We start from the raw sequence: 13591 nt of genomic DNA, 5'->3' as shown, positions 1-13591 counted from the left end.
GCTGAAGCAAAAAGGGAGAGTATTAGAGCAGAGAGTATCCTATAACTCCCACTAATCCTCTAGCTGCTTAGAGTAAGTCCTTCCTGCCTTAATGACTTAAATGCCTGAGGCAGTTTAAAGAACAAAAAGCTTTTCCTAATGCCAAGGTGGGTGACTCTCTCCCACCGAAGACTGACACCTCTCCAAATCCAGCAGGAGGGAGTTTCGAGGACAGGCTACTGGCAGCACCACTGGCCCAGCGTGGCGCTCCCTGCTGGGCTGGGCCACGGGGGACCAGCCTGCTCTTCTGAGCCTTAGCCACAGAAATGTCACTTGCCTGGTAGGATCAGATCCACTGCAAGCAGCAGCTCTAGAGCAGCTTGTATTGTGTGGCCCAGCAGGAAAGACTGAAACCTGGTATCTGCTGAAAAGATTGGCTGGCATTAATGTGGTGACAAGGGTGATACTTCCTTTTCATTCTTCCCAATGCGAAATAATAATTCTTGCAACAGTAATGATAATAACAGAGCCATGGGAGCTGCAAGGATGGTGGGAATCAGCTGGATTACAAACATCCCACTGCTTCTGACAGACAGGCACATCTTACAGCTTTAGTTTGGCTCAGCCCGAGGTGTGAACTCCTTGTCTGGGAAGTGGGGGTGATCACGCTTCCTCACTCCCACAGCTTGGCAGGTTTCCTCTGTACTGCTGCAAGGTATTCAACACATGGATTAATTATTTTTCATTGCCCTTAGCCAGGGGCTACAGCAGGGCTTGTGGTCCCAGCTGGCTGCAAAGCACTGCCTGAGTCAGGCAGCAGGGCTACCTGCGTCCCTCCTGAGGCTGCTGCTGCAAGGCCAGGGCTGGGAAGGACCGGCTGTGGTGGCCAAACTCTGGGAATCCAGTTGTCCCTTACTTCAAAACCTGCTTGGCTCTTGCCCCTGCAGTGCAGCAGAGGAGAAGCTGCCTCTTCCATCAGCCAGAAGCTGATGCTCTCCTTAATGCGTTGTGCCATTTGGAATATTGCCACTCTGTGACCTCCGTGTGCTTGGCCAGTTTGAGACTGGTGGGGCAGATCTCAGTATCATTCTAGGGGAGGCATGTGCTGATCGCAGTATTTCCTCTCCTTACAGAAACAACCCAAGGGTGAGCAGGAAGGACAAGCAAATGGGGCTCCCAGACCATTTTAGAAACATAAATGCTTCCCACGAGATAATTCCATCAAGATGAGACCATCCTTCATTCAGAGGAACTTTCTTTCACAGTGCCTGGCAAACCATGATGGGTGAGTCAGCAGGATGGAAGCCAAGTGGTCCAGATCAGTCTCTGGATTGGGATGCATCCCTGCCTCTCTTTCTGCATGCAATGTTACCTTGCATCTCAGGGAAACCATGCTCAAAGCTGACAGCTTGCAGTGGTGACACCACTATGATGTTTTGGACAGTGCAAAACCACCCATGTCATGAGTTTCATGGACACCCAAGCCCTTGAAGTCACCATGGCCAAAGCAAGGCTGGGTATCACTGCGCAGCTGCCTCGGATTGCAGCAGACTGCTGGTTTCCAGGCAATGTGCAATGGCTCGTGGATCTGCAGCCAGCTTATGAACCCTGGTCTGTCACTGCTCACTGGAGCAATGAAAGAGCCAGGATATTTCTGCTGCTTGAAGCCAGTGACAGTGTGCCAGACACCTCCTGTGCTGGAAGATTTCCATGGGTACAGCAGCAGTCCTGGCTGCTCCTGCTGCATAAACCTCCCATTGTCTCGGCCACTGAAATTGCTTCCTTAGCCAGAGAACAGCTCTCTGGCAGGGGCAGTGCTGCATTAGCCAACTGAGCCCCAGTCAGTTCCCTGTGCAGAGCTTATTTTACAGGTGAATGTAACTGCCCACCCTCTGCAACTTCAGGAGGGGTTAATGTAGAGACATAAAGTGCTTTAGTCATGGCTTGAGTGCCAGGGCCTGAGTCAGAGGTGTTAGTATGAACGTTTACATTTTACACCAAGCCATTGTTGCTGAGTGCCTGAAGAGAAGGGCCCAGATGGATGTTGGGTCTCCTCTACACAGCCAGTTTGATTTGCTGCTGTCCCAGCAGCACAGCATAAGCAATTTCATTGTGCACAGAAGGACACGTGTCTCTGCAGATGTTTGCACTTCTCAGAGCCCACCTTTTTCCTCCCAGCTCCTGGCCCATGATGACCTTTTTCTGGTTCATAGGTGCAACAAAATTTTGAATTTTTATGAGTATAACTACCTAAAAGAATAAGATTTAGTGCCTATTTGTTCAGTGCCATTTGTGACCACTCTATACTGGGATGGGCTTGGAGGAGCCATCACCTTCCAAAATTTGTGCACTTGTCTGTGTCAATACGAAGCATCCTCACCAGTATGCACCAGTTTAAGGCATGATGTTGAAAGGGGCTCAGGAATCAGGCTCACAGGCCGTTTTTGATTGTCAGTCGTTATTTCTGCCCAGGGTGTGTGCTGGAGCATGACCCATATGCGGCACAGCACAGAGAGATCCGTGCAGGGCCCTTCTCTCTTTCTCAGGGTTCTGCAAGGCTCCTGCAGTTCTGGAAACCTGTGAATAGCTGTTGACCCAAGACCAGGTCTGAGAAGGTTGCAGGCATATGGCAGTTATGTTTCTGGGCTCCGGTACATTGCAAACTGAAGCGAATAAGAGATGTGCTGAATTTGCAGTGTGTTTGAAAGGGCAGGAGGCCCATGGAGACCCAATTCAGCTTTGTCTTGGCAGGGGAAGTCTCACTGTAGCAATATTGTCCCATTTTCGCCAGTGCTGTGTGCTAGGAGCGCAGCCACATTCGCTCTGAAGCTGCCCATATGTTCACACCATTTCCCAGCGTGACTGACAGTGAGCCAGTTCCCTCCGAGCATCCTGAGATATCCCAGAGTAATTCATCCCTTGCACATAAATATTCTTCCTATGAGGATTTGGAACATAAATTCTCAGCCTGCGGAAGGCCAGAGAAGGTGCTGGGATATGCAACACCTTGACTAACTGTGCCTGTTACAATACCTTCACAGCCTAACAAGGTCCCAATGGCACCAATGCCAGCGAGTCAGTATCATCCAGAAATGGCCCCGTTGACATTTTGGAGAGGAAATTGGCCGAAATGGCTCATTTCAGGAGGATCAGAGCCTTGGGGGGATGAAAACCAGTTCTTTAGCCTCAAGAGCAGATACATGAGTGGAGTGGAAAGGTTCCACTTTTTGTATTGTTGAAATGTTTCTGCTTTTTTTTTGGGTTAGTAACTGAGCTTCAGAAATGCTCCAAGAATTTCAGCTGGTGCTTCCAGAAAAAAGGCATTTTTAAGTGTTCCAAACCTTTCTCATCAAAAGGTTTCAATAACAACAGGGCAAAGGAAGAGTGTTTTTAATCAATTACTTCTGAAGGTACTGAATGGAACAAAATATTCTAGGGAGAAAGGAAATGGAACTTTTCCTTTTTACTAACCCAGTTCTAAACCCTGTATTGTAGCCCACCCTAATCCCATGTGTTTGGACTGCTCAGTGTCCCCAGGCCTGAACAACATCTCAGCCCTGCTGCAGAGATCAAGTCAGAAGGGCCAGCAAAATATCTACATTCCCAAGGGAGAATCACCTGGCTCAGGAGCTCACTCAGGGACCCAAAATGGATGCCCAGAGAAAGGTATCGCCCTCTTGAATGATGATTTCCATCTTGCTGGGGCAGGGATTATTTGCACTTCCAGAAGCTTTCTGCCATTTGAGTGAAGCACTCAGGAGCCAGGCACAGCTCAGCAAGTCTGCAAGTGCTTCATGTGATGCCTAAGATTTTAAGCTTTTTTTTTTCATATATTTGTAGCTTTGTAGATTGCTAAAGCATGGCTGTAGCTTCCAGTGTTTTTCCTATCTTTCTTCCCTACATTTAGGAACAATAAGCTAACCTTTTAAACCTAAATACTGTGTAGTCTTCTTCCAAGAAGAGAACCAACTACAAGGACGCTCTGTTTTCTGACCAGAATCTGGACCAGACATAACACAAGTGGGGCAAAAGAAAGCTCTGGACTACTTCCAGTGGGGACCCCAGGAATTATTACCTAACCAACTAACCTTTTAATTGGACAGTATATGATAAGTATACTAATTGATTAACCTTATAAAAATTGTAGAATTACTATACCACGTGCGATTTTTGCCATATTGTGTACCTTAAAGCTTTCAAGTAATGGTTTGCTTTTATATTCACTCTAACATTGTTGGAAAGATATATATATTTTCCAGGCATCACATGCACCTCCACCCCTTCCCTCCACCCAAGAAGTAATTATTGTTGAACTGGTCCTTTAATATTTAATTGCCACTTTGACTCCCCTTTTAATCTCCTCCCCTCCCAGGTGTCTCTGAGCCTTGTGCAGGCTGGTCCTTCCTGTGTTTGTCCTCCCAATCAGCTGCACACTGTGACCTTCCACAAGAAAAGCCAGTCTTGCCGCTGAGCCCAGTCCGAATCCATGCAGCATCTGTGCGAAGTGGCGCCGCTGGAGCCCATGGAGAGTCTTCAGTCCAGTTCAGACCCTGGAGCCAAGGTTGGTCTCTGGAGCTTGCTTTTGAGTTCTGCTGGCAAAGGGAAACGAGATGGTTTGTTAGGCTTTAATGGAGTTTGGCTGGGATGAGAGGCACCGAATTTGCCACTTGTTTCTTCTTGCATCAGACTCAAAAGTGGGTCACTACCACTCGTGTAGCCTCAAAGCAGCCATACGTGGAATAATTTTGACTTTTTAGTGTTCACAAAGGGCACGTGACCATGTCAAGGGCAGGCTGGCTCCTGGCTGCTCCTGTGCAGCTTGTGAACCCAGGCCACTGGGCTGTCTGTGTCCTCCTAGATCTGGGCTGAAGCCATGGGCTGGAATGGGGAACCTCCCTGGGCCCCTGCTGATGACAGGCAAACAAGTTGCTGTATGCAGCATTCCATGCTTTCCCCAACGACTACATTTCCATAAAAGATGAAAAAACCTGCCTGACTGGCTGTCCCGGCCACTTTCCACAGTCTCACACCCTTCCAAGGCTGGGTTCCGTGTCCTACATCTGAAGGCTGGGTAGTGAACAGGGTCAGCAAATCTGTATTTGTCCCTGCTGAGCATGTCTGCAAGTGGGAGAAACTAAGTGGACAGATTCATTTTTCATTTGCTCAGCCTATGACCACTTCAGAGGTCTTACACTGGAATGACAAATTTTCAGGAGCAGAAAATATTGGGAGAGCTGACAAGATCATGGGTTTTTTCAAGGTGGCATTAAACATGGGTATGCACAGAACTCACCCACAGGACTTGAGGATCCTGCAGGTTGGGATGATGCACATGGAAAGGGAAAAGAGGGGTTGTCTTGTTCCAAAGGGGAAGAGGGCTGCTCTGCACATCCTGAGATGTTTCTGTGCTGTGCCATTATTGGTATCCTTGTGGGAAGTACCAACAGGCAGCTATGATCCTTACTGCTTTTAAGCAGGACCCAGCTGCCATTACATCCTTTAACTGTCTTTGGTAGTTTTCATTTTAATTGTATATTGATCCATTTAAAAACGAATGTCTCAGCAGCCCTTTGATTCCCATGAGTCTCTTCAGCTAAAGCCTGTTTAAGGTTTCTGCCCGGTCCCTCCTCCCAGTCTAGGGAATATGCTGACCTTTCTCCTGGCTGGAGGAAACACCTCAACCCCTTTTTTATCCTGCAGTGCAGTTGCTTGAAGGACCGGAGCTGGGGGAGGCAAGGGAGGCAGGAGGAATTGGCTTATTGTGGGGAAGTTTGCCCTGTGTTTGGTAGGAAGGATACCTCCAGGCCTCCGGGAACTCTTCTTTGATACACTGTGTTCCTATCCCTCCCTCTCTCTAAGGCCTGAAGAAGGATTGCCTAGTTCAGCTCAGGAGCCTCGGGCAGCACATCGCTGCACACAGTCGTGCTTTGAGACTCGGCCCTGTGTCTTATCTGCAGTCCTGACACATGATATAAAAACAGCCTCCCACAGCAGCCAGACTTCAGCTCCTTCAGTGGGCTTTTGGCAGCTGCCTCCCAGATCCTCCCAGCAGTTCCCGAGTGCCATCTGTTGACTCGGTAGCGGTCATGCAAAAAATGGAGAGGAGCCAGAATAAGGCTGGGTGAAGTGCACTTGGGAAAAGTGGCAGCATGGTACTGAGTGACTCTGGAGGAGTTTCACGGAGTGCAAAAGGAAAAGGAGGGAGGGTTTCACGCCAAAGCAGTTCCTGCTGGTGGAAGGGCTGATGACGGGATGCCAGGAATGCTTCTCAGGGCAGACAGGTTTGTGTTTTTTGAAGAATCAGAGTCTTTTCTTCAGTCTTTGTGTAAGGCAGAGAGACAGAGTCTTACTGATAAAATATGGGGCAAAGCTTTGTGCCAGCTGCTGAGTGCTGTCCTGGAGCAGGGAGATGGCAGACTCCTGTCAGAGATGGTTCTTTGTGCCAAAACTGAAAGGCCTTGCAGCACACGATTAGAGAAAGGGACTATTTCACTGTCACAAGCACAAAATTGAGAGGTCATTGCTCTGCTTTGCTTCCTTTGCCCCAGAAAAATCTCCCGCAAACTTTGCCCCAAGTGCAGAGCAAGGGCTCCAAGTAGGCAGCTGGAGGCTGTGCTTAAGGATAGTCAGCTGAGCCCCTGTGCTGTGCAGCCACAGCAGGGCAATGCAGCAAACCCCCCTTTATATCCTCTTGATTCCTCCAGCTTCCAGGCTTTCCTGGAGAAAGTTGCTGTCCACCCCGGGGATGGCTCCTTCAGGGGCTGCCCGAGGTTAGCAAGAGCTGACAGATCCCTGAAGCAGAAACCACAGAGCCAACCTGGGTACACTCCGTGTGCCCACTGTGCTGAGCAGCTTCAGAGATGGGACCAGCCAGAGCACAAGAGAGCCCAGAATTAGGCCATCCCACCTATGAAAGGTCTTCTGTGATTTTAAAGAATAAAGGGATTAACTCCAGGGGTGGGGTACAAATTGCTGAGTGAGTAATGAAGCTGGTTTCTCCAGATGTCCTTCCTGTTGCACATGGATGTAGGATACACTCGCTGCCTGAAGTACTCTGTCAGGCTACTGCATGTGGGAAATCGCTGCCACCAACGGCCAGAGAGAGCAGGATTGGTGTCCTGCAGCCACCCAGGTGGGGGTGTTCCTGTGAACAGGATTCAGTGTGTCCTGAAGTCCTGCAGGACTCCCAAAATGGCACGCAACCAGCACACCCTGCTCACTAGAGCAGGAGACTAGGGACCTGCTCTGGCTCTTCTCCTTCCCAAAAGCAGACTTCTGGGTATTGGGATCCCTGGTGCCAGATGATGGTCCGGAAGGATTGGCCATAGCCTGATGTAGGCTCATGGGAAGGCAGTGCCAGTCTTGGGATTGTCCTGGCCACAGTGCTAGGAATAATCAAATGTAAGTGCATATTCATAACCCCATAAATTTTGGCATATTTATAGGGTTCTGTTTTCTCCTGCGACTGTCCCAAGGGCACAAGCAGGTCCCCAAACCAGCCTGGTTTTCCCCACTAATGCAGCTGCAGATGCTGCTCCCTTGGCTGGGCCATTTTGCCCCAGGGTTTCTGTGTCTGCAGTGTTCACTGAGGATTCCCATTGATCTCAGATGATGATGCAGAAGTAGGTGCTTGTCATTTGTGCCACTCAGACATGGTAAAGGACAGCTGAGATGTGTCAGCTCTTTGTATTGAGGTCAGGAGCAGCAGACACTGCCCTGGAGGGAAATGCAGCTCTCCAGGGACATCAGCAAAAGGCAAAGGCATTTTAGGGATCTTCACTCCTGATCATGGCACTGCTTATTGCTGGAAGAGCTTGGCCACACTGCCAGGAATGGCAGGGACATAGGATGTCATGGCTGCAAGGTCTGGAGAAGTCTGGAGAAACTCCTTGTGAGCACTTGGCTTAAGGCTTGACAATTTGAGTGTGACATGGGCACCACAATGGACCCAGCTGCACGTGGTGTTCACCCTGCACTGCACACAGAACCTGGCCTTGGAGTTTGGGATAATGGTCTCTGTTTTAACCTGAACCTTGGCATTAGCAGAGTGTGCAGTCTCCTTGAGGCCAGAGACATGACCACCACACGAACAGGATAATGCACCAGTGCTGGACAAAGTGTTTCCATGAACAGTGATTCCCTGACTCAACACAATCCCTGGGCTAACCTTGTCCCTGTGGCCACTAGCCCAGCCAAAAATGGGATATCACTCCACCCTCACAAGAGACTGTGCCAGCTTGGAAAACCAAGGCAGTGCCACCACACAGTTCCCCTGTGTTCCCTGGGTGAGGTAAAGCTCCACATGACTCTGCATCTCCTGCACAGCTGTGTCCACCACAAACCTCTTGACAAGCGCTTGGGCTCCAGCAAAGCTCTTGTGTCTTTTGCTCAATTTTCTACCCACAGCAGAGTCTTCCTTTCCTTCATCAAGCCTGAATCCAGAGGCACTGTTTTGGAAATGGTTTCAATTTCCTTTCATCATTGAGTAGCTACTAATTAATATGGGTCAGTCTGTCCCTCCAGGAGCTTTTTACTAAGCTGTACTTCCAGCTCCTCAGTGCCTTAGCCATGATGTACAACAGCCCAAGTCTGCACAGAGAAGGGACCAGATTCTGAGTTCTGCAAAGTCTTTGGCAAGTTTCCCATAAACCACTCTGGGTTTCGGGTCAGACTTCTCAGATTTTGTGAGGAGTTCTTAGAGGGGGACAGTGGCAGCAGTGAGACAGCTTGGTTTTTTAAACATATGAACACAGCAGGGCCCACATTAAAGTTGGGGTGTGCATAAGTCCTTGGGCAAAAAACCATTCCCTGGTGTGCTTCCATCTCCTGTTTGCCTCACACTTGATCTGTGTCCTTCAGGACAGAGGGAGAGGGCAGCCAGTTTGTGTTGAGGGAGGATGTAGCACATGGCTAGGACACACGGCTGAGGTTTGTTCAGCATGGAGGAGACTGAGGGGAGACTCATTGGGGTCTGCAGCTTCCTCACAAGGGGCAGCAGAGGGGTAGCTCTGAACTTTACTCTCTGTGACCAGGGACAAGAGCTGAGGGAATAGCTGGAGCTGTGTCAGGGGAGGGTTAGCCTGGATATCAGGAAAAGATTCTTTCCCCTGGAGGGTGGTCAGGCACTGAACAGGCTCCCCAGGGAATGGTAATGGCCCCAGTGCTGCCAGAGCTCAAGGACGGTTTGAACAACACTCTCAGGCACAGGGTGGGATTGTTGTGGTGTCTGGACACGGCCAGGAGCTGAGCTGGATGATCCTGTGGGTCCCTTCCAACTTGGGGTATTCTGTGGTGAGGTAAGGGTTCATATGGCAACCCAAGATGCAGCAGCTGAATGCTGTTCCCTCAAAGCCCCTGTGCTACTTGTGACTCTTCTGAGGGTTGTTTTGGCAGCTTTCAGACAGGGACTTACAGAAGTCCCTCTGCTTTGGCTGTGTGCTTCCTGCTAGTCCTGCTGCCAGCTGGTGATGCCCACCCCACAGCACTCTTCTGCTCCTTCCTGAAAGAAAGGCCCACTTTAACAGTGAGGAAATCATTTCCAGAGAATACTGAAATTAAACAGAAAAAGGCAAATCTGACCCATGTTTTCTCATGCAGGCTGTTGCACACACTCACACTCAGAAGACATCCAGGACCCCAGATATTTCCTGGCCCGCCAGGCGTGGAGCCAGCCATGCATAACAAACAACACGACCCTGTGAATGGCCACGCAGCGAAGCCAAGCTGTTTGCCTGATCCATCCGTCATTATTCACCCGGCTTTCCCACTTTGAACGAGGGCTTGTGGCATCAGGAAGTTAAAAGGAGTCAGGAGGGGGAAAAAGGGGGAGTGTTTCTTTTAAAAAGAGAGTGAGATTGGAGAGGAGGACACAGGCACTCCAAACCCTGTCTGTGCTTGGTATATTAGGCAGCCAGTGCTCTTGGCTGGGAGCCCAGACGAGGCTTTTGTAATCAAAACATGATCTTGTATGCTGTGCAACCAGTGCTGAGAAAGGCCGTCTGATGGCTCTCCTCTTTTAGCTCTGCTCTGGAATCCGCCGGGCTCCGCCGCCGATGGCCAACATGCACCGAGCTGTGAGTGCTGCCTGCGCGGGGCCTGGGAGGGGCACGGGCGCTGGGGTCCCTCACCCCAAAAGGCCACGCAAGGACTCGCACTCGCTTCCTTCAGGGTGGCCTTTCGGTGGCTGTCGCTTTGTTGTTTTCTTGCCTCGCCTGGCTGCCAGCAGGCACAGGGAGCAAACAAGCCGTACCGCACCACGGGGAGGGGTGCTGGGAGGGGGCGTATTTTGGGTGCCGGGGTTTGCATCCCTCGCTGGGGCAGGTTGCGCTGGCTGGCTCAAGACAATGTGCCTCCTGGGACGCAGATAACAAACAGAAACGGGGGCAGTGCTGGATGGTGCCTGTGCTGGTGAGGGCTTCAGCTGCAGCTGACAAGGAGGATGATATTTCTTAAAAAGAGCGGATACATTTGCTTACGCAGAAGAGCGTTAGTACGGGCCGCTCCTGTCCCCTTTCCCTCCCCCCACCTCTTGCCTTTCACAGTTTCCCAACCCTGCTGTCTCCGAGGTCTCGCTGTAGAAGCAGACGATCATAGAAGTGTGTGGGAAAACACTGCACGCAGAGACAGTCTGAAGCGAGTCCCTCCAGCCCCCAAGGAGCTGCGTAGCCAGTGTGTGTGCCACTTTGGATAGGGGCTGTGACACAACGGGATGTCGTCATTTAATTGAAGCCTGAAGCCGATAGCTTTCCATTTTCTCCTTTTGTGACATTTTAATTTGCAATAGAATGAGGCCTCTCATTCTGTGGCTATGCCCTGCTGCTGGGGAGGCTTTGGGTTCAGCTGATTGCTGATTCAAAGCCATCTCACGTTTGTTCTGCCAAAGCCATTTATAACTCTGTCGCGGTGACATACGGGCACCTTGGCTCCCCGGAAGAGCTTTATTCTGGGGAGGGCACGGTGGAGCCACTTTTCACCCTGAGCATCAGCTTCGTCACGGGCTGGGGCAGCAGGTTCGTTCCAGAAGCGGAGGAGAGGGCACGGCCCCCTGTTATTGGCTGGCTCGGGGAGGCAGCTGACGAGCAAACGCTGACTGGGCTGAAGTGTACAATGGGTGAGCCCCTGGGAGCTGAGCGTGGGCTCCACACGCTGCGGGGCCCGGGTGTGCAGGCGAGCGACCACCTCTCGCTCACAGCTCCCAGCATTTGCTGAAACAGGTTGTGCAGAGAGAAACACCTTAATGGCTTCGTTAGTAAAGGGGAGGAGAAGTGCTGAACACCAGCAAACTTTCCTTCCAGTGACTTGTTTCCAGCTGGAAATGGAAAGACCCCCTCCCCCCAGCACTAGCCTTCTTGCAGCGTAGACAAAATGCTGACAAATGGGCAGAGGGAGAACAGCCTGACAGGCCTTTTCCATTTTTTGCTTTGAAAAGAGAAGAGCACAAATACAACCTCTGCAGGAATTTTTAAATTTTTCTCAAGCTGGCAGCTCTGCCAGTTCTCCTTCAAAAGAATCTGAAGATGAAAGGGGTGTGTTTGAGGGCATGCACCACTTTGATCCCACCCTCAGCAGCCAACACCCCAGCGCACGGTAAACAGCAAACCTGCCAATTTAGTGCTCCCAGAACAGCTTCTGTTCAGATAAATACTGAATTTGGCTTTAATCAGCCTTGCAAAATGCCCATGGAAGTGTATCCACCCACACAGGCAATCTGCTCACCTGTCGCATACCTGATGATGGATGGCAATAGAAAAGCCATTTCTTTTCCCACAGATCTTGAAAAAATCCCATTGTCCAGCAGGAGAATGTGTGGGGGCAGTTTAAATGTTCCTGTTGCGCCACCTGGACACAGATGTGTGCCTGTGTCCCTGTGTCCTGGCAGAGCGGCCCTTGGCAGGGGCTGTTAGATCAGATACCCCTCACTGGGGACGCCAGCAGAGATGGGCTGGTGCAGGAGATGCGGTCTGTGCCACGAGCAGGTTCTGCTGCCTTTCCCTCACTGATGTCTGACGCCCAGCACACCTCCTCTGTGCCCGAGAACACCCAAAGGTGAGGGTCATGTACTGCATGCAGATAAGCAGTGTGTTAACTCTGGAGCCAACTGACAGCCATGAAAGTGGGGCAGCAGTGCTTTGCTCAGACTACCTCATTGCTGAACAAAAATTGTAAGAAAAGGAAAGGTCAATTCTGTCAGGAAAAAGTCAGGGAGAAGTGGTGGGGAAAGATTCTTTCACTTCCCACCCTGTCCAGACAGAAGGAGGAGGTTTCATCCTGTTGATATGATGACTGAGAAGAGCTTTACTCCTTCTGTTTCCAGGATGCTGCTGTGGATGATGCCGTGTTAAGGAAGAAAGAGCAGAAAGATGTTGAACTTGATAAGAAAATCTTGGCTTTGCGGAAAAAGAATGAAGCACTGATACGTAGGTACCAGGTGAGTCTGCAGGTCCTTACCTTCCCCAGCTCTGATTTGGGGTCCTCAACTTACAGTGTAAAGAAGATTGTCAGCACAGTCAGAATGACTTTTATATAGATGCTGTGTTTGTATTGGAAACACTCAGAGCAGGTGGGCAGACCTCTGCCTTTAGCTTAGCCTTTAACTACAGCTCTTGAGTTGCTTTGGAGAACAGACACTGACACTTGCCTCACTGCTACAGCATCTCCTCTCCCACTGCCACCTTCCTCTGTCTGCATCCCATAAATGGGACACAAGTTGGTCCCCTCCCTCTTAGCGGTGGAGGGGGGTCCATTTAGCAGAAACAAACAGGAAAATGAACAGCATCCAGGTACAGGCTTGTGATAAACTGATATCTATGTTCCAGGAAATAGAAGAGGACAAAAAGCGAGCAGAACAGGAGGGAATGGCTGTTACCTCCAGGAGGCCTAAGCAGGATGGACTCACTATTACCATCACCAAAGCTCACAATGTAAGTGGTGCCTCTCCTTCACCACAGGCCAGCTCTCTCTCCAGTCCTGCTGCAGCAAAGTGACATTTCTGAGCGAGACCATCCACAGCAAAGTTCTTTGAGGCACAGGAAATAGCTCCTAAGCCCTGAAAAGTGTGGGTAAACTCTGCAGAGGTGTGTGAACAGAGTGATTTTAGGTGCTGCACATATGTTTCCAGCCATGCCCAGGCACCTCTACCCATGCACACAGAGATAACAGGCAGATGACTGGATGTATGAATAGGTACACTTGGCCCTGGATAGGTCCCAGGTGTCAGCATCACTGCAAATATGTAGGCAGAGGGTATCAGCTGTGCTTGTGTGTGTGTCACTGGAGGCATCAGGAATGCCTCTGAGAATGCCATAGGCTGGGAAAACGTATCGTCTCCTTAGGCTTTGGGAGTGAGCAAAGCAAGTGGCCCTGGGCCAAAGGCTGTGAGTCCCAGGCTTCCTTCCTTACTGGACCAAATCTGATAAGCCCTGTCCACCCATCCTGGCAGCTTGGGGCTTGGGAAGCCAGTCGTGCCTTAACCCCTTGGTGAACTCCTCTGCCAGAGCTCATGCGCAGCCTGCTGAGCCAGCCCACCCTCCTTTCAGCACTCCGGGTTGTTGGATCCAGGCCAGTGCATTGCTCCCTTCCCACCCCAGCCACGGCCCTCGCCTCTCTCGGGGTG

At 50.5% G+C, this 13591-nt stretch overlaps 1 protein-coding gene across 3 annotated transcripts in view; it reads left to right on the top strand.

The window, feature by feature from the left end:
* Positions 1 to 4371: 4371 nt before the first annotated feature.
* CCDC9B (coiled-coil domain containing 9B) overlaps positions 4372 to 13591 on the top strand; it is a 32687-nt gene continuing 23467 nt past the window's right edge. For 2 of the 3 annotated variants that reach the window (XM_069016648.1, XM_069016646.1), the window contains exons 1-3: positions 4372 to 4540; positions 12293 to 12406; positions 12795 to 12899. In XM_069016648.1, coding sequence (XP_068872749.1) covers positions 4466 to 4540; positions 12293 to 12406; positions 12795 to 12899 — 294 coding nt within the window. In that variant the 5' untranslated portion in view covers positions 4372 to 4465. Of the gene's footprint in view, positions 4541 to 9657; positions 10053 to 12292; positions 12407 to 12794; positions 12900 to 13591 lie in introns of those variants that run through there. The other variant, XM_069016647.1, reaches the window with a different exon arrangement.

The sequence above is a fragment of the Aphelocoma coerulescens genome, chromosome 5 (genome assembly GCF_041296385.1).
Source record: "Aphelocoma coerulescens isolate FSJ_1873_10779 chromosome 5, UR_Acoe_1.0, whole genome shotgun sequence".
NCBI lineage: Eukaryota > Metazoa > Chordata > Aves > Passeriformes > Corvidae > Aphelocoma > Aphelocoma coerulescens.
The sequence above is the reverse complement of the archived record's forward strand: the minus strand, read 5'-3'. Positions and strand labels throughout refer to the sequence as shown.